Below are 24,363 nucleotides of genomic sequence, written 5' to 3'. Positions count from 1 at the left end.
TATGAATGAGAAATGATAGCAACGTTGTCAGGGTTCGGGAAGAAACTGAAGTGTGTGTTTCTCAATCGCCCAGCAAAATAAATCCATTTTAGATTACCTTTTGCGCACAGTCAGGGGACATTGTTCCCATGGGTGCCCCAGATGCTTCACAAAAATCAGTAAAGACTGGCTTGTTCTGGACTTCTGACACAACAACCTACTGGTGGTAAACAAAGGGCAGGGATTGAAATAATATAGTGTAGGGTTGTCACTAAGAGGTATCGTGATATGTACCATGGAGGGAAAATACATGTTGGGTAAACCCAATTGAGTATGATATTAAGATCATGATGTATTATTACTATACATTAATTACTATAATTCATAAGCTGCACAAGGTGGTTTGGTTGTACTTAAATTTGCATATCATTATCAACTTCAGTGTCATTGAGAGCCCCTCTGGATTACAGGCATACCTCGGGTTACAGACACTTTGGGTTGTGCGATTTCGGGTTGCGCACCGCGCCAAACCCAGAACTACTGGAACGGGTTACTTCCGGGTTTCGGCGCATGCGCAGAAGCGCTGAATTGCTCTTTGTGCATGCACAGAAGCACTGAATCGCGAGCCGTGCATGCGCAGATGCACGGGTTGCGAACACTGCAGGTTGCAAATGTGCCTCCCGCACGGATCACGTTCTCAACCTGAGCATCCACTGTATGATCTTTCAGAAGGGCGGGATTAATACCTTTTTCACTAGGCACACCCAGGACTTGCATTTCTGTTTCCCGTTCCCACAGATTAGAAGCTTTGCTGTGAGGGAATAGCTTTGAAGTTTTGACTTTTAAAAAAAGGTCTGTAGAAGATATACACTCCAGCAGAAGGAGAATGTGAAGTCTCTGGAGTAAAAGGTATGATTGTTTTTAAACAGGCAGGGACATTCAAATCGACTTGGATCATGGCAGAGGTTTACATTGTAAATGACCCAAGTAAAATGAATTAACGACAGATCAGGAAGTGCAATCAGTTCATAGGAGTCTGTTTATTTTTATTTTTCTTAAAAAATACTGTTTTCTGCAGATCGTCATGGAAAACCAAGTGACTGATTCTTCCGAAGAGCGTACATTTCAGTATCAGAGTTCACTCCCTTCACTGCCCGTTCCTGCTCTTGATGAATCTTTAAGGAAGTACCTCGATTCAGGTCTTAAACAAATGTTAATGTTTATTATGGGTAAAGACTTAAGTAACATGGAAAGAATAACCTGCTTTTTGTCTGCTTAGTCAAATAACTTCATGCATGTTAAGAGTCTGAAAGTACTAAGGATTTTGAAACAGTGTTACTATAATACATTACCTTATTTGCAGAGTTAGCACGAAATGTACCAGTATGCTTTCAATATTTAAAGCACATGAAGTCACAATAAAAATGTTTGCCACTGAACTGTGCAAAGGTTGCAAAGCTTTATCCAACTCTGCACTTTCTAAAGTCAAATGGGAGGAGCTTGAAACAGTGACAGTGTCCATGTTAAAATTACTTGGTTCCTACCCAAGACACATAACCTTCAAAATACAGCAGATTTCTATATACTGAAGCTGTAAGTGACACCATGCTTAGAAACAATAATTAAGATGTTAATAAAGAACTTATTATCAGGTAAATGTGTATAGGGTTGCAGCCTAAGAGAGTACTATTGAACTCAGTGGGGTTACTTCTGAGTAGGATTGGGCTGTAAATGTAAATAAATTTGTGTATTGTCTAGATTGTCTAGTATTTCACAGTAGAATGCCTATTTGAAATACCCAAGGAACTATGAGATGTTGCAGTTTAAAAACAAAAAATAGCAGTCATTGCTAGAAGGAAAAAAATATTTTCTTATTCCTGTTACAAACCATATAGCTTTTAAAAAAATGTTCCTTTTAACCTTAACTCTCATATTCACGATTTAAAATCGGATGGGTTGTATCCACTGGGGGTTGGATACCTTGGTTGGAAATAAAATTAGCTCCCATTTGATTGCTTGGTCAACTAAAGCTGTAGTTGATTAATACTTGCAACCCTTATTGTTGTAAGTTTTCATTTTTCATGAAACATTATTAGAAAAAAATGGTTGTTACCGAGGACTTGCATTCTTTTTTTTTTTTTTTTAGCAACACTTCTGAATAAAAATAATTCCCAACTATCACTGAATATCTTCCTAAACATTGGGCATTTATGCCAGTGTATAAAGTTGTCATTGTACATTGTGTCCTTTAAGTTTAATCTATTAAAAGTTTCATAGTCCTAAGAATCAAATAGCTTCAGATTTCTGCAGCCAAGCACTGTAATCACTGTGTCCTTAAGAGTCAATTTACAAGCTATACCAGTCTGTTGGAATGCTCCTTAGAATTGCAGTGTAAGTCTCTGACAATATGCACACTTGAAAGAAGTTGAATAGAAAACAAGCAGGCTTGGTAAATAGACGTAGGCTTGCCAGCACGATTTAGCAATGGTGGATAATCACTGAGTGATTAGCGCTGCCCGACTCTTCCATGGCTCACTGTTTTTTCTTCAGGTGTAATAATCTGAAACCAAACCAGGGAATAGGGTAGGCATGGTATTTGGCTCTATTCTGATTGGCAAAAGGGCAGGAGAGCAATTTGCAGATTTTACAGTACAGAAATAGAACTGGCTCAGTTACACTCAAAATATAGGCTAGGCAAAATATTCAAATATTGCCAAAGGACTTGTCCATGTCATTTCACTCTTCAACTTCTCAGGATTTGTTGTGGTGACACTCCTTCTCAAAGGATAAAAACAATACCTTGTATCTACGATATATCTACTGAATACTGGTTACTGTTCAGGCTCAGTGTGAGCTTTCCATTTTTACTTTAGAGTGTAGTGACTGCAGGCTACGGTAATTCACCCAGGCATCTTCTTAGTCTTGTTAACTAAGCCACATATGCAAACTTTGTCCATTTCAATTGATACTGGATGATAATGAAAGTTTTGTTTGTGGTTATTAACTTACAGTGGTGCCCCACAAGACAAAATTAATTCGTTCTGCAAGTTTTTTCGTTCTACGAGTTTTTTCGTCTTGCGAAGCACCAATGCGTATTGACGGTTTCCCATAGGAATGTATTGGCGTTTTTTTTTTTAAAAAGGCACAGGACGTTTCGTCTTGCGAAGCAAGTCCATAGGGAAATCCGTCTTGCGAAGCACCTCAAAAAACGGAAAACTCTTTCGTCTTGCGAGTTTTTAGTCTTCTGAGGCATTTGTCTTGCAGGGCACTACTGTATAACGATTCTCCTGCACACACATGAGCCATCATTTAGTACTACGTGTCGTTAACATTCAGCTGTTAAGAAATACCTTTTACAGATACTGTCAGCCGTGGCAGGTTTTTTTTTAATTTGTTTTCTGCACACTGATTTTGAACTTTGGAACATAAACGCAACTTGGAAGTACAGTCATAAAAAGGTTCAGAACATTTTTGTTTAACTAAACATTTGTGTTTTGCAGTGAGACCTTTCCTAAATCAAGAAGAATATCAAAGAACTTCTGACATAGTAAAAAGATTTGGAAATGGGATTGGGAAAGAGCTACATCAAAAATTAGTTGAAAGAGCTAAAGTGAAGAGGAACTGGGTATGTTTTAAGAAAGCTTGCATAGTTTGCTAATTCATGCTGATAATCAGTTTTCTAATGAAAGACAAGAAAAGGGTGCAAGGATTATATCTTAGAAATATCAGTCATTGACTCAGTACTTTGATCCTTACTTATACTGCTTCGTCTCCTGTTGTGGGATGAACCACACATTCTAGCAGAATTTTCAGGACAAAACCCTCTTTTTATGTGTGGAAAAGCAGCACAAATGCATAATAACCAGATCACCAGTTCAGTTAATCAAAAATACTATATTCTGATTTCCATCCCACTGAAGTCAATAAGTCTTGCAGAGCAATCCAATTCATGTTTACTCTCTACAGAAGTCCTTCTGTGTTCAGTGGACTTCAAGTGTGTATAGGAGTGCAGCCTAAATTAACATAAGACCAGTGCTTCACTTTAATTGTATTGTGGATCCATCTAGATGCAGGAACAAACATTTTATTGTGCTCAAGCACAGGCTGCTTTGCTTTGATCTTAAATTTGTTGATTGAAGAAGAGTTAAAAAAATATTTGTTACATAATAAGTCTTAAACTGGATTCCTAGGTTGTGATATTTTACCATTTCATATTTAAGAAACAGAAGGAAATCCTTTTTTCTTTCCTATTTTAATTATGCAGAGACCCATATCAGGGTTTAGAAAATGGAGACAGTTTCACATGAAATTTTAAATGCCATACTCAATATCTTCCGAAAATTCAAGCATCTGATACTTAAAAACAAAACAAAAAACACTTCAGGTGTAGGATAATCCTATGTAGAGCACTACATTTATAGATTCTAAACATGAGATAAATGTCTGATGTCCACATGTTCATTGTTGACCACAAGTAAGGTTTAACTGCTAGAAATGTTAGCAAGGGCCAAAGCCCACTTGCATTTCCAGATAGTTGGACCAGGCATATGTGGTCAGCACATTGCTTGGAGCATGCAAGGACCTCTGTGTAAGAGTATGAAAAGCAATTTAACTAAAATATAATAGGAAAATGTTTGATCCAAACAACTACTTTAGGCACATTTATAGATATAGATTCTTTGCATAGGAATCCCCCATGCCAGATCAGAAACTCAGTCTCCCTCTACTTTCAAATGTTGTTTGTTGTGTGGCATGGAGTGCGGCTGCTTGATCCTTATATGCCCAACCCTCTTTTGATGTGCAGAACTACCAGACCACAAGATGCACCTAGTTTTTGGAGGAGGAAAACAAGAAAAAAATATTCTGAACCCCAGAAGCCAGAACAGCAAGAGGGATTGCTGCGCAGTGAAAGCAGCAACCCCTCTTGCTGTTCTGGCTTCTAGGATAGCTGCGCAGCCTGCATTTGCTCCATAAGACACACACACGTTTCCCCTTACTTTTTAGGAGGGAAAAAGTGAGTCTTATAGAGCAAAAAATACGGTACTTGTGCTGATGCCAGTTAGGAAGCAATGCTTGCCCTGAGGCCATTCGGCAGAAGACAAATCTAATTGTCAGAACTGTGCTCAAGGCTCCTTATGCTCTTAATTGCTGTTTCTTTTCAGCTGGAGGATTGGTGGCTGAATGTGGCCTATCTTGATGCACGTTTACCAACACAAATCTATCATAATTTTGGAGGGCCAGGCCCTTACCTCGAACATTACTGGCCACCCAAAGAAGGGACTCAAATAGAAAGAGGAAGCATTGCTGTATGGCATACCTTGAAATTCTGGGAACTATTGAGAACGTAAGAAACTTAAAAGCACCATGTATTAGTTCTTATATATAAGGATGATACTGGTCACTTTTTTGGGTGGGAGCGTAAATATTGCTAATGTTCATTGCTGAATGTAGTCCCATTTGATTGTTTGAGGAGTTCTGTACCTGCTTACCTGGGAGTAAACCCCAGTAAACTCAATGGGACTATTTTTGAGCAGACATGTATAGGATTGCACTGTCTGTGTCCGTGTCTTGGAAGTCCTAACCTGTGTCCTAATGTAAGTTGCTTCAAACATATATCAGCTTCTTGTGGATTAAGGCTGCAGGCTGGAGTAAGTCCCATTGAGCTGTACGGCACTGCATCCAAGTTAGCAAGCCCAATATGAGGCTGTAATTGTCATAAAAAGAGAGAACAGAGGACACCTCACTAGTGTTTCCTGATGAGCAGATAGCTTTGCTGACTTAGGTAAGTGATTCTTCTCATGGGCTGTGGAAAAACGGTATAAGGGTTCAGAACACTAGCCTTTTTAATCAGGGAAAGATTCCTTCCTGGTGTCAAATCTGGTATCTTCTTATCCCTGGGTTTGCTGCACATTCTTTTCAACAGAATTTGAGTGTCTTAACAATGTATTGTTGTGTTTATTACAGAGAAAAGTTGCCTGTGCATAAACAGGGCAATATGCCTCTGGATATGAATCAGTTTCGGAAGTTGTTTAGCACCTGCAAGATTCCAGGAATTACACAAGATTCCATTGCCAATTATTTCAGGACAGGTAAAAAAAAAAATGATTTTCTAGATTAGAAGAATTTTATTTTTTTAAAACAAAGCATGTTTATATGGCACCCATTGCATACAAAAGGGCTCACAAGTACATTTATTTTGCTGCTCTGGTTTTAAGAATCATTATTATTGTTTGGTTTCTGGCCTTACAGTAAGGTTTAATCTGCAGTGTAGGAATCCAGAGGCAAGTAGTCACTTATTTCTTAAAAGTCCCACTGAAATCTTTGTAACCTATGTAAAAATTACTTAAAGGGTTAACTTCAGTTAAGCATGGTCTTTGCAGTATCTTGGCACTAAAAAGCCACAAGATTTGACTTTTTGTGCAACTCTTCAAAGCACAGTAGCACCTTCAGTAACAGGATCTTGCAGTCCTACATAAGAACAAAAAGGTCCGGTCACATCTATAAATCTAATTGAAAAGAGGGTGGATTTCCTTTGGCCTCATTTGGTTGACAGTAAAAAAGCTTCTTAAATTATGTTTGTACTTTGGTCACCGTGAACGTTAGTAGGTTGATTAAATTGCAATGATTGTAATGTCTATAAAAATAAAAAAGTAGTTGTGAAACTATTTTATATAAAACAAACTTGGACACTAGTTATTAGTTGCACTAGTTCTTAGCTACAGAGTTCTTGCAATGTCCAGCTAGAATGGAAACAATTCAAGGAGACTAGGAGGCAAAAGTTGCTCATCTTTCTGGTGAGCCAATGGAGGCCTTTCCCACCAGTAAAGCCATCAGTGCTTTCAGGTTTCAGGGAATATGAATCAATGCCACAGTAAAGCAGTGTACTGACAATGTTACATTTATATTGATGCTGAGTTGCCTATCTTCATTCGCTTGAACACACAATCACCAGGAATGTTGTTGACAGGTGTATGAAGCTCTTGGTGAGATAATAATCTTTATAGGCACATCCTATTTGATTGCCTCTGCAAAACATGCCCTGTTGCCACTGTTCTCTTCAGTAATGCCAATATGTAGGTAATTGCAATGTACAAACCGAGGATGCCTCCTTCATGTAACATTCCTGAAGGTAAAATGATCTGCCTGCTTCTTTATAAACCTGTGCCATCTACTTAGGGAAGTATGCACTAATTGTGGGCTTGTGGCCGAGGGGCAGAGACCATTAGCAGCAATAACACTGAGCTGTAGGAATGAAGATGTTTCAAGTCAGATCCATGTTCCCATGTCCTAACAAGAACCTTTGAACTCTCCCATCCCCCTCCTGGAAGAGGCAGTGATTAGGGAGAAAGCAAACACTCTCGTTTCTTTCTTTCCTTGGTTATTGAAAGACGAGACCATTCTTCAAAGGTGAGAAGTTTATCTCTAGATCAATACAAGGGCTGCTTCCATGGGCTGGTGTCTTTACTATCAACCTGTCCCCTCAGTCCATCTGCAGTTGCTTCCACTTCCTCTCATCTCTAGGAAAGAGCCTGTAACCTGGACCACGTTATTAACGGTTGAGGACCAGCCACCTCTCTCACGTGTTTATTTGTAATATTGCTTACCTGCCGCTTACCATAAAGTCCTGAGGCCGGTCACAATATATAGTTTTGAAAACAAGTGAAGCATTTAAAAGTGCTGTAATGATCAGAACACTAAATAGTATTGTATAGATTCAACAAAATGGGTGGAACCCACAAAACAAAAATACCTTAACAGTCGAAGAACAGAGTAACAAGGTGTGGGCCTTCAGCATTTGGAGAAAGCCATACAGTGAAGATTAGCATGTCATGAGTACTGGTTCCCTCGTCCTCACTTTATATAAACACAGGTGTGTGTGTGTTTTAAATCCACTGCTACCAATTCACTCAGAATGCCTTAGGAACATGGATAGTAGGCCTAGGTGTGGGATGAACTCTGCCACTAGACAAAGCATAAATTTTAAAATAATATGCTGATTTGTTAAAGGAGTACTGTATACATGAGGGAATGCAAATAATTATTTGGGAGTCTTAAAAGTGCTTGTTGACAGTTTCTGAAGATTTGAGAGGCCCTCACACTAGCCTCTTAAGTGGCTTTTGTCTCAGGCCAAATTCCCTAACACTCCACCCAAGCCAAATAATCTCACAAACCAGTCTAGCTGCTGAGGTCAATTTGCCTCGGTGCCTCAAAGCTCGTCTGGGTGTACACCTGGCTGCCTGGACCAGTTTAGCCAACTAATATCCCACTTGTGTACCCATCTTCTGATAAGAGTACACAGTATTTCAAGCTTGTTTGTGTGGATGCTAATGCTCATATCATTTAAGAAAAATGATATTTTAAAAAATACTCTAGTCACCGATGTATTGCTGTGATCAAAGTGTCCAAGCATCCGCCGGAAATCACTGCAGTATTCATCCAGATAAAACAAAATGCACCCAACACCTGCTATGTTTTATTTCTTCCTTTCCAGAGGTAAACATTGCAGAGAGTCCTAAATATTCAGCTGTGTTGTCGCATCATGCTATAGAGCTTTTCTGTTTCAGTTATCTTTGCAGCGCAGACCTGTGTTGGACTGAGAAACACATTTCTCCATTGAATTGGGTAATGATTAAAAGAGGTTTTCATATTGGTTTTATTTGTTGCAGCACCTTACCTGGCATTTTGCAGTGACTGCATCACGCTCACAGGCTTTTTTCTTTTTCATCTTTCAGACAGTGAAGGTGAATCCCCATCTCACTTGATAGTCTTGTGCCAAGGTCGAATTTTTGCATTTGATGGGGTACACGATGGTCAATTATTGAGCCCACCAGAGATTTCTAGGTATATTTACAATAAGTACAAGTTAAAAATCAATGATCAAGTTTGTTTCTGTTACTCTGTTTCTATGTAGATTTAATGTGAGTAACACAACATGTTAAAAAGTAACATTTGTATTCTAAAAATGTCTCCATGAGATCACTGAGGGAACATTTTGCAAGGAAGATTATACATCTTCAAAGGAGTTTTGCAAGCTCCATTGAAATAAATGGCATCTGCATGGCAGTAGTGTTTTGTGGACTGTACTCTGATAGAGTTCCACTTCATCATGAGCTGCACAGTCATACGTTGAATCCAGAATGCCCTGGAACATTCTTTTGGAACCCCAATGTCTGATGGGGCTTCCGCAGCTGTGGTTGCACTATGAATGTTGACCTGTAAGGACATATTTCCACAGAGAAATAGTGCAAGATCCACTGAGCATAGGTGCACCTCCTAGAAATTGTGGGGAACAAGTAGTTCTGTGCAGTTTTTGCCATGGGTATACTATAGTTGTAAAAGGCATGAATCTGAAATGGGTTCCAAGAAAGCATGCAAACAATTCATCAGACCATCTGAGACTCCTGGTGGGGTCTGAGAGAAAGCATGTGGGCATATGAAGGTAGGCAAGGTGGCCTAGCTGATTGGACACTGGAACTTGAATTACAGTGGTGCCCCACAAGACGAATGCCTCGCAAGATGGAAAACCCGCAAGACAAAAGGGTTTTCCGTTTGCAGAGGCGCTTTGCAAGACGAATTTCCCTATGGGCTTGCTTCGCAAGACGAAAAATGACGAAAAATTTTGAATTTTTTTCCTGCTCCAAAACCCCTTTTCCTGAAGCGCTAAGCTGCTAAAAGCATTTTAGCAGCAAAATCGCTAATCCCCCACCACTTAAAAAGCCGTTTTTAGCCCTTAAAATGTCAATAGCGCTAATAGCGCTACTCCGTCAATGGGCTTGCTTCGCAAGACGAAAAAACCGCAAGACGAAAAGACCCGCGGAACGGATTCTTTTCGTCTTGTGAGGCACCACTGTAGTTAGTTTCAGGTTCTGGGTAATCACAGGCATAAGAGAGTACCTTAACTGATATTTTGCATCTGAACTACTAACTAGCTTTAATTTCTCATTTTTTTATTTTTAATCCTTCAAGGCAACTTTCCTACATCAAAAAGAGATGCCAAAATGAACCCAAAGGGCCAGGATTGGCTGCCTTAACGTCTCAGGAAAGAACCCCATGGGCAAAGGTTGGCACATTTCATTTCTTTTTGTGGCGGAGGGCAGTGATTGCCTGGATTGATGTGTTTTTTGATGTTTAATCAAGACTACACTTGTCTCTTAGACACGCGACCATCTTATCAACTTGGATCCAAAGAACCTGTCCCTGTTGGAAAAAATACAGAGGAGTGTATTTGTAGTCTCCCTTGATGAACTGAGTCCTCAAGCTACACCTGAAAATTATACAGAGGTAATTATGGATTGCTGGGTTCCATATTCTGCGCAGTTCTTAATAACCTGCTTCATGTTAAATAAACATTTGGCTCGCCTCGTGTTGTGCTCAAAGCTGTAGGTTTCGCTCCACCCATCAATTACCCTAATATAATGATACTGTTTTAAGATGCGACATATCAGGCAGTATCAATGTCGACACAAAGCTGGCACATGCCACCCTCTGCTAAATAATCTCTGCTCCTGCGCTCACAGGACAAACTGCAGCATGTCACAAGTAAACAGTGGAAATGAACATGGTGCACAACACCAAAGTGTCTGCAGATCAGTTATGCTCCCGAGCAGGTAGCATGTATCATGGGAGGCCAGGCGGCCGTTCGCTCAGACCAAAAGATATTTCCATCCCAATCAGAAGCATGTCAAATGGGAGAGAGAATGAGACCTGTGCAGCTGGATGCTATACAGCAAAAACTCTGATAAAATACAAAACAGTCCCCAACTCAATGAAAATATTAAAGCAGGATCACGGTAATGATTACAAAACAACCATCAGAATTAAGCATCAAAACTAATCCTCATGCCTTTTGTATCTTAGCTTCTTGCAGAGGTTATATAGCAACATGGTTTCTACAAGCAGCTTTCGAGTGCAGGCAAAGAGGGAAAACACTGATTAGCAACAAAAAGATTGTTGGGTTTTAACTGTAATACTGAACTGTGGGAGTGTTGTGGTCATTTCTTAGGGCTAATTTTCATTTTTTGGTGGCAAGTGCTTGTAATGTTTAATAATACACTTTGGTCAGAAAACACATCTTCCAAACGTGGCTGAGGACCATTTGCTTGTGTTGGGAGATTGGCACCTGCAGTTCAACCTTTTCAATATTTAGTTCTATAAAATACCGGTGTATACAGGCAAATGCACTCTACACATACGTGTAAAACAATACTTTGGTCTATATCGAAAAGAGCTAATGAGAAGAGCTAAAGAGGTACAGTCGTGCCTCAGAAGTCAAACAGAATCTGTTCCGGAAGTCTGTTCGACTTCTGAAACATTCGACTGCTGAGGCGTGGGTTCTGATTGGCTGCAGGAAGCTCTTGCAGCCAATCGGAAGCCGTGGAAGCCCCACCGGGCGTTCGGCTTCCAAAAGAACATTCGAAAACTGGAACACTCACTCCTGGTTTTCGATCGTTGGAGAGCCGAAACGTTTGACTCCCAAGGCGTTCAGGAGCCGAGGTATGACTGTATTTTGAGCAACTGTTAGTCTGTTCTTTCTTTGCTCCATCAAAATGCCACCTTTCTGCTGAAGCACTTAGTTTAAACTAGTGGTCTATCTACAGTCTAAGAGACATGAAAGAAAACAAAAAGGAATGTCGAGAGAGGAGGAAAATAATGCAAATTAATGTGCAAACTGTTTCATACTGTTCTATAATGAATGGATGGCCCTTGCAGAAGCTAGTTCTGCGTGGGGAGGAATCAAAGGGCAGTTCGGGAATTTGCTGTCTCATTTCACCCTTAGATGCAGCCAAGTGATATGGGAACCGTATGATTTCATTTTGATCTTCTGTTCATTTTTTGCCAATTTTTGTCAAGGGTAACGTTGCAGGCTTTTCTTTTGGAACTTAAATGTTAACTTTTGATTTAGATCACCTCTTTGGCTCTGTTGGGAGATCCAACGCTACGCTGGGGAGACAAATCCTACAACCTCATTCTATTCTCAAATGGAGTCTTGGGTTCAAACTGTGATGTAAGTAGATTTCTTTTACCTGAGGCCCCATTGATTCTTTGTATTCCTTAAATGCTACATTGGGGGGGGGGAGTTGATGGTAAAAAAAGGAGTTGTATCTTTTTGAATAGCAGTTTCTGTTTTAGCACTCTGCTTTCACAAATACCTCAAATAAATAACAATTTATAAAGGAGTTGCTTTATAGTCTGAGCTGGCTAGCTAAATACTGAATAAAAAAGAAGCATAACATAATGAAAGAAACTCTCAGTGAATGCATTTGCACATAACAGGAAACCAGATTTTCAGGCCCTGTGTGGTTTATCTAGAAAGGGCAGTATGCTGACTGAACAGTCCCACCTTCCCTTCCCTGGTGCAAACGGAATACACCAGTAAGCCTTGGTTTGTTACTCCCTAGTCAGCAAAACCAACAACAAAACATGGCTTCTGGTTGGCTAAGGATCATGGCTCGTTAGGGAGCAACAAAACGTAATCACTGTTACAGACATAAAGGAAAGCCAAGATTCTCTTGTTATGGGAGTAGCAAAGTGGGAGGAATTGCTCAGTGTTCGCCAGCACTCTTACTCATTTCTGATAAGCCTGACCTTCTGGTTTATTGTGGTTTATCATTGCAATACAAAACACTGCTGGTGCTACACCCTGAGAGTCTTTTTGTGGAGGAATGCCAGAGAATCAAAATCAGTAAGTTTGGGCCCAAGTTTATGGTGCACTAATGCAGTCATTTCTGTTTTGCGAATGTTTCAGCATTCTCCTTTAGATGCCATGGTTTTGGTAGTCCTCTGTTCTTACATTGATGCCAAGGTGGTTGAGTCGGAGGGAAGGTGGAAGGTATGAAAGATTTACAGTTCCATCCTATCCTATGCCAGTTAAGAATAAGATCCTCACATTTATGGAAATAAATCTTGGGACTACTCTCTCATCTTTTGAAATGAAAAACAGGGACCAGACAAAGTGCGGGATATCCCCTGGCCAGAGGAACTTGTGTTCAGGTTGGATCAGAAAGTGCTAAACAACATTGCGCACTCTAAGGAGCAGTATGAGAAGCAGGTATGCCCTCTCTGCATCTTTTTCTGTAGACACGGGTTCCTTTATTTATACCTGTCGCGGGTTACCTGCCTGACCAGCTTCACTGAGTTCTCAAAGCACAATGATATCTGGGACAGGGAAAGTTGATTAAACATTAGAGCTTTCAGAACTCATTAGTACAAACCTCCTTCTCTCCGACAGCAATTTGTTTGTGACTGTAAATTATTGCAACCTGATTAAAGTAATGAGTCAGTTGCATCAAATTGGTTTTAACGGATTAGAGCTAAAATCCTGTGCACAGATGCTTTGAACTTAATAGGACCTACTTTTGAGTAAACTTGCATAGGATTGCGCTCTAAATCTACGTAAACTGGTAAATGATGAAAACAATCTTTTTGAAAGAAATAGCATGCTTCCTTTGGTTTTAGATGGTGCCCCCTACCTGCAATTAATCTAGGATGCCCCTTTAATTAAGGCTGCAGTCCTATATCTGCTTAATTCCAGGCAAGTCCAGTTTAACTCAGTGAGGCTTACTTCTGAGGAGACTTGCATACGGTTGCCTTGTAAAAAAAGGTTGATCTAAGAAAAAGGGTAAGATCTGAATGCATTCGAGTTCCTGTTTTCACCTGAATCCAATAGTGCTATGTAAGGGGTGTGGAGGGCGAGGAGGAAATAGAATAGTCAATAGGTGGAATTGTGTAGAGTTTGGAAGTTGAAATTTTGGGTTTGGGTTCCTTCCCCTTTATCCTGTAGTGACAGCATTTTCGTTTTTCTCAGGTGTCTGACATAGAGGTGGTGAATTACGCCTTTACAACCTTCGGCAAAGCGCTGATCAAGAAACAGCAGTTGCATCCTGATACATTTGTTCAGCTTGCTCTCCAGCTGGCGTACTATAAACGTCACGGACAGTAAGGAAAAAAAGTTATCTAGGCAAAATTTGATCGTGCAGAATCAAATAACTTTGAATACGTTGATTCCTAAATGAAGTAAATTTTGGAGCAGATCCTTAGTAGCTCACCCAAAAATATCTATAGGAGAGAGTGTGCAGCCACTTTGAATGAAGCCTGAAACACAATGGGATGCTTCAAAAGCATTCGGACCTCCTAAGCAAAGTGGGATGTCCCTGAAGGATTTTGAGGCTCTGTAGGAGACATCAGGGCTTTGACTACTGCCTTGGTATACGTGCTTTTAAAGCAGTCGCAGTAGGAACTGCTCTGAAAGTACATATCGGGGTAGTCATCAAAGGGTGGAAGTAAAGTAGGTGCACCCCCAAAATAGCTGCCAATGGGGCAAGGCCCCCCACACCCACACCCACACACACACCAAGGAGCCAGAGAGGATTAGGATCCTTTGTGAGGGGTGTGTTTTATCCCCACTCCCAGCCATTTTTGACGGTGTCAGTCAGTATTCCACTGTGATACCTTGTTCCCCAGTCACAGCTACATTAAAATATTGGCTGCTTGAATTGGTTTTTTTGTTGGGAAGCAATCACTTCACAACCAAGAAAGGCTTGCGTAAAAGTGCCGGCAGGGAGATTGGAAGATTGGGCGGCTGCACCAGCAAAGTCCAGTCTGGCACTCCTGACAGAGCTCCTGCACAGAGCTCACACACACACACACACACTATGTTGATGGCTTGAACGGTCCCATTACCTTCATGTTTCTGGATCAGTTAGTCTGATTGGTTCTTTCATATGTGGGTTTCTGCTAAAACATTGAATCGGTAGGATCTTTAATATACCCTCACTACACCTCCAGTAACCTCTCTTCCACCCCCATTATTTGCACACTCCATCGACCAATGATAAATGCAGATGGTCACTCATCATTTAATCATTTAGAGTGGCTTGCATGCAACCATGCTGGAAATGTTGTGCTAAGCAGCAAGCAAATTTTTTTGCCACTGTCTTTACCTGTGCCTATGTGATAATCCCCCAATAGCCATGCTGCATATGACCAACTTTGAAGGAGTTGGTCCACACCTGGGTTCAAATACTCTCTCTGTCTTGAAGCACAGTGGGCGGCCTGTTAGTCTCAGCCTATCCCACTTGAGAGTTGCTTTGAAGATCAAATGAAAGCGGCGAAACGGTGTAATCCACCATAAGCTACTTAGAGAAAGGGTGAGTCAGAAATATAATAAATAAACAAATGCACTGTAATTACGCTGCTGCTTTTAAAGGTTCACATGCATTCACCTTCTGTTCCTGCCCTTGAAAATGACTGGGGAAAATCTTACTTTACTTATGTTAGCTTAAAAAATAATAATGAATAAGCTTTCCAATTTGCCTGTCTCCTTTTACCCCCCCCCCCACTTCCTTAAAACATGCTTGCACAATTGGATACTTTCTTATTCAAGTGGAAAGGGAGCTTCCTTTTTTGTAATTGTCCTAACATTCTTTTCTAGCCCAGGTTGCTGCTATGAAACTGCTATGACCAGACGTTTTTACCATGGCCGGACAGAGACTATGAGACCGTGCACCATGGAAGCTGTTGAATGGTGCAAATCCATGGTAGATCCAGCCTTTACTGTAAGCATTGATAACGATAAGTACTTTAGGATTTCCACTCCTGCATGCTTTGTGTTGTCGCTGTGAAAAGCAGCCGGGATGAGGGAATCAAGTCTGCCTATTCAAGCCTTTTTGTAATAAAGGTTCAAATCCAGTGGATGCTTAAGCCCTTATGTTCCCTTTGTAGTTAAATCTTAGTTGTTGCTTCATACAGCCCATTCACCAGCTTTCTTCATGGCAGAGAGTACAGATAACTAAAGCAATCATGTTATGTAACACACACAACTTGAGACCTAAGACAGAACCCATTCACCATGGGAGATGTAGCCATTTGTTGTTGTTTTTAAAATGCAGAACAAACTACATTGTTTCACTGGAATTTGATTTCCTTGTTTTTAAGTGGGGCAGCAAAAGATCTCTCTCCTGTGGTTTGCTATCAAGTAGTAAGAATTAGAAATTTGGCAGAGAAATAAGGCGGCCATCTCACTTCTACCATTTTTTTGGGGTCTTCCTTTCTTCCTCCTGCTTTTCATTCTGTTCACTGTACTGTTGTGTTTTGCTTGCATTGGAGCTCTGGATTCATCCACTATTAACTGAACGGTTTGGGCACTTGTAAGCTAGGATATCACATTGCAGAAATCCCACAGGTTTCTGTTCAGGTTTCTCACACCACAGGATTGTTGCAAAACAAACAGCCAGAGATGGTGTAATAAAGCTTATCCCTTTTTAATGGGCTCATTCTGTGCCCGTTTTAGTTTGGCATCTTGCAGTTTTGCTGCCGTCACTTTCCATTGCCATTTTTAAGGATCTTTTCCACATTTTTTCACTGGGTTGTTTGGGGAAACATAAAACAAGGTTTTGTTCATTTAGCATATATGGATATTTAAGCATTACCTGGTCCCATTGAGGAAAACAAGCAAATTCAGAGATCCACTCTGATGGTTAGCTAGTTCTTCTGATGATCAGCTTGAAAGGAAACAGTTCGGGGAGAGGAGGAGGAGGAGGTGAAGCTGATCTCTCAGCTGAGTAAATGCGATGGATCCGCCTTCCCATCTCTCCCTCTGTTGCAGCCATAGGAAAGGGCAGCTAACAGTTAAGGGAGGAGAGAAACACCAGCTCATCTGTCTGCTGAGCCAATGGAGCAGGTCCTGCTGTCCTGACACTCCTTAAGCATAGCTATAATGGATAGCAAGGAAGCAGGCATAAGGTATGGATCAGGTGGTGTGCTGCATTTTCTTTTTTGTAGTGCTTTTTGAGCAATTGCCACCTGGATAAGACCTTCGTGACTTGACTGAGTGCACGTACTGATAATTAATAAAACAATGCATGCTCACTGTTTGCGTATGGATTCGCCTTTCATCTCTGCAGGACACGGGTATGAAAAGGTAGTGACTCCCTCCTGCTGGCTGATGTATTGTTAAATAGACAAGTGCCCTAAGTTGTTGCATTAACTCTAAAAGTGTTCGTTTTGCCCGGGGATTGCAGGTCATAAACGGCGACAAGGAAGAATTTCAGTTGGCTTAGAGGGGGAACAGCAGGCATGTATGATTTTTCCTCCTGCGTCTTGCTTGAGGGAGGAGTCTTCAGTTTTATTCTGTTGGGCGCCACAGTCCGTTCAAATGATTTTTGTTTTCTTAACTTTCTGCAGCTCGGCCAAAGAAAACAGCTTATGCTGAAGGCATTTGCAAAGCACAATAAACTGATGAAAGAATGCGAGAATGGAAAAGGTACTTTCCTTTTTTTGACGCTTGCCAAGGGATGTTTCTGTTGCGATAAGTTGGCATTTGTGTTCTCTCCACCTCTTTATTGCTGAACCGAGCTGAAAATGTGGCATATTAATTCACCCTCCCATGCATTGGAGACAGCAAGCTCTTCCTCCTAAGAGCATAAACTGCTGTCATTGCTACCCCTTTAGCAAATTCATGAGCATCCATAGTAGGAGGCAAGACGGCTAGTTAACCTCCCCCATGTGCCATAATTCTCTGGTGCCCAGCTTTCATTTTAAAAGGAAAGTCTCCAGGACAGAGGTCGGGAACTGCTGACCTGCAGACCAGTCCTCCTGATTTGGCCTGCTAAGCTGTTTTGAGGAAATCACGCCTACCCACCCAAAACTTTACATCATGTATGACAGGAACAACTGGAAGCTTAAAATGGGCTCCTGATCACTCCCACTGCTGGAGCAGAATGTAGTCCCACCTGCCCATCAGGTGATGATGTGTGGTCAGAGTGCACCTTGCTGAAGGACAGAGGAGCAGTTTGCATATAATGGAAACCGTTTCTTCCTCCCAGTGCTGCTCTTTGAAGTGACCTCATTCTGCTCCTTAAACTTCTGAAAATTGGAGATTTTTAAAGGATCAGCTTGAGGCTGCTTGAAAAAGGCCTTCAAACATTGCTGTGCTGCACTTTGATGTCCCAACAGTTGGGACTGCAAAGCACAGCATCACCTGACATCACTATGAGAGACAGCAGATTTACCCATTGGGAAACAGGAGTTGACCTGGAATGTATGTTAATCAGAGGCCAGGCCTACTTAGGCCTTGTCACCATCCAGACCCCGTATTTATCAGAAATTGTAGACCTGTTCTTCTGTGCTAATTTGCATATTTTCTTTGCGGTATTTATCACACACACACCATTGAGAAATCCCTGCAGATGGCCATGAGCACAATCCCCAATCCATTTTGGCCACTGCTCTTGCTGTAATCAGGAGGCCAATAGGCTGAACCAATTAAAGATTGCCAAAGTGCTCGAACCATACTTTCCCCACCGCAGGTCTCTTGCACAGAGAGCTATGAAAATCTACAGCTGGCTATTGAGACAAGCAGCGAGTAAGAAATCCGTACAGTACATCTAAACCACATGGGATTTTTATTTCTCTTTATAGGATTTGACCGTCATCTTTTAGGTCTCCTGCTTCTCTCAAAGGAGCACAGCCTTCCTATGCCAGAACTTTTCTTAGATCCTGCTTTCTCTAGAAGGTACCTTTTAAAATGCTATGCCTTTGTCTGACAGTTGGGAGTGGGGTAAAGGTACCCCTGACCATTAGGTCCAGTCGCGGACGACTCTGGGGTTGCACGCTCATCTCGCTCTATAAGCCGAGGGAGCCGGCGTTTGTCCGCAGACAGCTTCTGGGTCATGTGGCCAGCATGACTAAGCCACTTCTGGCGAACAAGAGCAGTGCACGGAAACGCCGTTTACCTTCCCGCCGGAGCGGTCCCTATTTGTCTACTTGCACTTTGATGTGCTTTTGAACTGCTAGGTGGGCAGGAGCAGGGACCGAACAATGGGAGCTCACCCCGTCGCGGGGATTCGAACCGCCGACCTTCTGATCGGCAAGCCCTAGGCTCTGCGGTTTAGACCACAGCGCCACCCGCGTCCCTTTGGGAGTGTGGGACACATCAGCAAATCTCGCACCAAATCCCAGCATGGCAGATTTGTCAGAATTGACTGGGTGAAACAGGATGAGTAATAACAGCCCACTATAGCAGCTGATACCGGGACCCGGGTGGCGCTGTGGGTAAAAGCCTCAGCGCCTAGGGCTTGCCGATCGAAAGGTCGGCAGTTCGAATCCCCGCGGCGGGGTGCGCTCCCGTTGTTCGGTCCCAGCGCCTGCCAACCTAGCAGTTCGAAAGCACTCCCGGGTGCAAGTAGATAAATAGGGACCGCTTACTAGCGGGAAGGTAAACGGCGTTTCCGTGTGCGGCTGGCTCGCCAGAGCAGCAATGTCACGCTGGCCACGTGACCCGGAAGTTCCTCCGGACAGCGCTGGCCCCCGGCCTCTTGAGTGAGATGGGCGCACAACCCTAGAGTCTGTCAAGACTGGCCCGTACGGGCAGGGGTACCTTTACCTTTTATAGCAGCTGATAATGTTGCCTTGGTGCCAAGGCTAACTGCTTGTAGGCTGAGCAGTCCCAGATGCTCCAGAAGAGCCTGGAGAACAGCAGTATTCCCTTTAAAAATGTTCTTACCTGGTGCTTTCTTGAGTCTTTGCTGCTGGACCAGGAAGGATGCAGACCAAGGGAGGACTTCCACCCACCTTCCAGCTGGTTCCTCCTCTTCCTTTGCTTTGCAATTCCCATTATCTCCAGGTAGGACAGGGAATGATTCCTACGAGCTGGGATAGCTCAGTTGGTGGAGCATGACGCTCTTAATCTCAGGGCTGTGGGTTTGAGCCCCATGTTAGGCAGAAGATTCCTGCATTGCAGGGGGTTGGACTGCAATGACCCCTGTGGTCCCTTCCAACTCTTTGTCTCTGTGAAACCCCTGCAGAGCTGTTGCCAGTCAGTGTAGACAACCCTGAGCTAGATGGACCAACCGTCTGACCTACGGCAACCTCTCTTAATGCTTTGATGTTGATGAGAGCGCATTGACTTCCTCTGGTGTAGCTTGCTAAGGATCAAAGGGAAAGCAGCCCCGTGTGTTTGTTTGATTATGGATGGAAACGATTCGTTCTGTAATCGTGTTTCTTTTTAATTCGCAGCGGGGGAGGTGGAAACTTTGTGCTTTCAACGAGCCTTGTCGGCTACACAAGAATCGGGGGAGCTGTGGTTCCAATGGTGCACCAGGGCTACGGCTGTTTCTACAGAATTAGAGACGACAGGTGAGGATGCTCTTAGACCTAACTCAACAACTTATACCTGCTCTCTGCGTTTCTCTCTGTGTGCATCATCAGTGAAAGTATCAGCCCTGGCAGTATTTCAGTAGGCAAACCAGAGATCACAGGCTGCCCTCACAGCCAGCACTTAACTGGTTTCAGTATATATTTTTGTCAAATAAAAAGGAGGGGTTGAGGAAGAATGTAGGGTTGCCATAGGGTTGCTGGTTTTTTTTTTTTTTTGAGCTTTCTTTTTTTTGGGGGGGGTGAATTTTACCCAAAGTTGTTGAGCTCAAAATGTCTCAAAAAAGACATTTTTTGCTATTACAGTGGTACCTCGGGTTAAGTACTTAATTCGTTCTGGAGGTCCATTCTTAACCTGAAACTGTTCTTAACCTGAAGCACCACTTTAGTTATGGAGCCTCCCGCTGTTGTTGCGCTGCTGGAGCACAATTTCTGTTCTCATCCTGAAGCAAAGTTCTTAACCTGAGGTACTATTTCTGGGTTAGCAGAGTCTGTAACCTGAAGCATCTGTAACCTGAAGTGTATGTAACCTGAGGTACCACTGTATTTAGGAAAAATCAGCAGCAGCAAAAACGACACTGCCAACATGGGTTGCCATATGTCCAGATTTTCCCAGACATTTTCCCAGTTTCCGCCCAGACACTGCTTCAGACTAGAGTCTTCCGTTGTATGTCTTGGAATTTCGAAACGTATGGCAACCCTAAAGAATGGGAGGGGGAAATGTCCTTCAAGGGGGGGGGGGTGACAAGGGTGAATGAGAAGTACAACAAGCATCTCAAGGAGAACTTGGGGTTGCCATTTCTGTTCCTGTCCTGGTAATACTGTAATACGTTCATTGCTGTGAATATTAGTATTGCCATGGTATTCATTATGATGCTGAACGTGCTAGTAAAGAAAGATAACTGATTCTGGATTCACAGTTGACTTCGTAATATAAAAATGACCTAGTGTGATTCACTGGATAGCGTGTTTGAGCTGGGGGGGGGGGGGATACAGGGGAAAGTGCTCTCCCGAGATACTATGAGGTCCAGTCAGAATTGGTGCTTTGAATCGGGCCTGGAAATCCAGACATTTTAGCTAAGGGTGTAAACGGTTCTTGCATACTCATACCCTTTACATTGAAGCCATTGTTCTAGTATTCAGAATTGCTGTATAGTATGTCGCCTTGTCAAATCACAACGGCATTATCTGGGTGCTCAGCAGCTTCATCCATATGCGACTGAACATCTGTGTTGATTTTTAGAATGCTATTTATCTAAACAATTGTGGTTTTTTTTTAACATTTCCACTGATAGGATTGTTGTGGCCTGCACCACCTGGAAGTCATGTCCAGAGACGGATGCCGAAAATCTGTGTCAAATTCTGTTCCAGTGTTTACAGGACATGGTCAAGTTAATGAGCACAGCCCAGCTGTAGAGAAGAAGCTGACACTATATAGTGCCTTTAATGCTTTGTGCAATTACTATGTCTGTGTATCCTGTACACTTGAGGAAGGAAAGTTTAAGCCAAGAGGAGTGTTTACAGCTAGGTAAGCTACTTTCCAGTTGAGCATAGGCAGAGAGAATGCAAAACTCTTCTTTTTTTATAATGACCTTTACTGCAATAACAATGCAATAGTTTTCCTTGAATAATGTTGCAACAGCAATGCAAAATGACAAACTCTTAGTAGAAACTATGCAATATTAAACCAAGCCTCAGCAATGCAAAAACATGAGCGAATCAGTGGTAGTTCAGAAAATGGTACACATGCTCTGTGCCTTTGCAAGGATTATGAATCATGATTCCTTTTTAGACAGGATGATTATCATGGCTCTTAGAATTTTTAGCTTCTAAAGCAGGGGTGGGTAAGCTTTTCTGGACCATGGGCAAAAAAAAATCACCCTTGGCCAGCCTTACATGAGCTGCTTGCCAGCAGTGAATATGCATGTGCCACACACACACACACACACACACACACACACCACTTGCCACACTCTCAGGCAGGTAAGCACCCAGCTGCTCATCAAATTATCAGTCTAGTGATGGCGGATGATTTGGGCCCCAATACTATTTCTACCTTAAAAAAAAAAAAGAATGGCAGAAAAACTTGGTTTGGGGCTGGGTAACACCCCCCCACCCGGCTGTTAGTCACCCCTGGTGTAAAGTAATCACGATAGGTATTGGGATTATTGCTTTACATAATTCTTCACTACTGTCCTATTTTCTGTGATGGGATCTTTGCAACTCAAAAACCACCACTTTAAAAAAGGCTTTTGAACAGAATGATCATGTGTGAAACTTGTTTTAAAATTTTGCTTTTATTTTCCAAACCAAGAATATTAAATGAAACTGTACTTGAAAGCTTGCAATATATGGTAATTATTAGAAAGTATGTATACCACTGTTGCTTCACGCGTATAGCTCCGCAAAATTCTCAGGACTTCCTTAGCATTTTAAAACGAAGCACCTCTTCATAATTTTATCAATTATGTAATTTCTTCTCTTTGGAATAAAACCACATCAAAGACAGTGTTGGCTTGATTAATCTGTATGTAAATATACACACTTCATTGTGAAGAAGGCAGGCAGGCTCCTGTCAAACTTGTCAAACTCCCCTAACCCATATGGTGCTTAAATTCTTCAGAACACTTAATGTGGGTATTTATCTTTAAAACATATCTCTTTATACCCCATTCTTCCACAAGAAACTGCCAAATGCAGCTGTCAGTTAATGAAAAGCAATACAAAAAAGTGGTAAACTATAAAATCCAGTCATTTATCCCAAAAAGGATATTGTGGACCTGGAAAAGATGCAGAGAGAAGCAACCGAAATGATAAAGGAGCGTGGAGCAACTTGGATTCCGACTAAACATCGGGAAGAACATTCTGGCTGGAAGAGTTGTTCAACAGTAGAACCGTCTCCCTCAGAGGTGGTGGACTGTCCTCCTTTGGAGGTTTTTAAGCAGAGGTTAGATGGCCATCTGTCATGGATTCTTTAGTTGAGAATCCTGCATTGCAGAGGCATTGGACTAGATGACTTTTGATTCCCTGATTCTATGAAAGGTGACAACATTTGGGGGCTTTAGCTTAGAAGAAAAAGTGGGTAGGAAGGGATATATTTTGTGTATAAAAATTAGGAATGTTCTGGAGAAAGTGGACAGAAAAGTTCTAATACTAGAAGCTGGAGTCCTCTACTAAAGAACAGAAGGGAGTTATTCATGCAGCTCTTAGTTTAACTGCAGGATTTGTTACCACAGAGTGTAGCAATGCCCACCAAAGCTTAAAAAGGCTCTTTCCCACAGGCAGTTGCTGTTGATTGGCCCATTTGTGGGAAGGGGGACAGTCTAGCTAGGTCAGGCTCTATGGTCTTCTTCAGGAGTCTCAAATGAAAACAGCCACACAAGTAGATTTGCTTCCCAGTATGTTGTGAGGAAGCTATAAAGAAACGTGCTTAATGCTGCTTCATTAAAAACAACAGTGGAGTGAGGTTTCCACTTCAGCCATCTCAAGGTCAATCCAGGAAGTTTGACAATCACCAACTGAGACTTCATAAAGCCCTTTTCACCGAGAATCCAAAATAGTTGGCTTTGAGAGTACTCACCAGTGTTGCTCCGGCACAACTGTCCATTTTTAAATTAGTAAATAATAGTTGGTCTTGCTTCAATTAGCCATTCAGATGTCGACATATCTTCTTGGTCTGTAGTTCTGGCTTCCAGGGTGCAAGGAAATGGAGGGCTTGTCTCGTTCTTTCACTTTCAGGTGTGTGTATTTTTAAGCAAAGTCCTTGGAGTGATCAAACAACTGTAACTTTTGAAAAAGGACAGCAAACATGTGTCTCTAGACAGCTGAGAACGACAGGTAAGCACACCCTAGTATAGAAAATGGATCAAGATAGGAAAAGCTTCGGTTTGAGAAGCCTTGCTGCAATTCATCCCATCCGCCAATACTGGTTTATTTTGTTTAATATGGTGATGATACAAGTTGTGCCTCTTGCAATCGCCATCTCAAGAAGTGAATTCAGCTTTAGCCATATTCTGCTTTTTAAATTTATGTAGGGGCTGATCCTGCCTGAACATTGACTAGAGCATAATAGATTCCTTTTGCAGCCAGTAGCTGTTGATGTGTTCCTTGTTCTTTGACTTTCCCATTCTCGATCACTGCTATGCTGTCCGCGTTCTGCACTGTTGATAAGCGATGAGCTATTACAATGCAGGTGCGGCCTTGCCTGGCTTTATCCAGAGCCTCTTGGACAAC

At 42.0% G+C, this 24,363-nt stretch overlaps 3 protein-coding genes across 14 annotated transcripts in view; 1 reads left to right on the top strand and 2 right to left on the bottom strand.

Moving 5' to 3' along the window:
• The window catches only part of LOC310661338 (uncharacterized protein), a gene marked incomplete at its 5' end in the record, with an annotated part of 8,328 nt that extends 8,207 nt beyond the window's left edge, over window positions 1–121 (bottom strand). Inside the window, one exon of the mRNA XM_083407186.1 lies at window positions 98–121. Within this exon, the coding sequence (XP_083263312.1) occupies window positions 98–121 (24 nt within the window). The remainder of the gene's footprint in view (window positions 1–97) is intronic.
• The window catches only part of CROT (carnitine O-octanoyltransferase), a 23,437-nt gene extending 799 nt beyond the window's left edge, over window positions 1–22,638 (top strand). The window contains exons 1-17 of one of the 2 annotated variants that reach the window (XM_083405762.1): window positions 752–888; window positions 1,058–1,178; window positions 3,480–3,604; window positions 5,142–5,323; window positions 5,944–6,068; window positions 8,712–8,820; window positions 9,946–10,039; window positions 10,135–10,260; window positions 11,882–11,983; window positions 12,725–12,808; window positions 12,920–13,027; window positions 13,784–13,914; window positions 15,410–15,533; window positions 17,161–17,239; window positions 18,397–18,490; window positions 19,993–20,112; window positions 21,426–22,638. In XM_083405762.1, the coding sequence (XP_083261888.1) occupies window positions 1,064–1,178; window positions 3,480–3,604; window positions 5,142–5,323; window positions 5,944–6,068; window positions 8,712–8,820; window positions 9,946–10,039; window positions 10,135–10,260; window positions 11,882–11,983; window positions 12,725–12,808; window positions 12,920–13,027; window positions 13,784–13,914; window positions 15,410–15,533; window positions 17,161–17,239; window positions 18,397–18,490; window positions 19,993–20,112; window positions 21,426–21,546 (1,839 nt within the window). In that variant the 5' untranslated portion in view covers window positions 752–888; window positions 1,058–1,063 and the 3' untranslated portion in view covers window positions 21,547–22,638. Of the gene's footprint in view, window positions 1–751; window positions 889–1,057; window positions 1,179–3,479; window positions 3,605–5,141; window positions 5,324–5,943; window positions 6,069–8,711; window positions 8,821–9,945; window positions 10,040–10,134; window positions 10,261–11,881; window positions 11,984–12,724; window positions 12,809–12,919; window positions 13,028–13,783; window positions 13,915–15,409; window positions 15,534–17,160; window positions 17,240–18,396; window positions 18,491–19,992; window positions 20,113–21,425 lie in introns of those variants that run through there. The other variant, XM_083405761.1, reaches the window with a different exon arrangement.
• The window catches only part of ABCB1 (ATP binding cassette subfamily B member 1), a 62,935-nt gene continuing 60,980 nt past the window's right edge, over window positions 22,409–24,363 (bottom strand). For all 11 annotated transcript variants that reach the window (XM_083405721.1, XM_083405723.1, XM_083405718.1 and 8 more), the window contains one exon: window positions 22,409–24,363. In XM_083405721.1, coding sequence (XP_083261847.1) covers window positions 24,157–24,363 — 207 coding nt within the window. In that variant the 3' untranslated portion in view covers window positions 22,409–24,156.

This window comes from Podarcis tiliguerta (assembly GCF_965153285.1).
Source record: "Podarcis tiliguerta genome assembly, chromosome: 12".
Lineage (NCBI taxonomy): Eukaryota > Metazoa > Chordata > Lepidosauria > Squamata > Lacertidae > Podarcis > Podarcis tiliguerta.
Note: the sequence above shows the minus strand (reverse complement) of the source record. Positions and strands in the feature narration are given on the sequence as shown.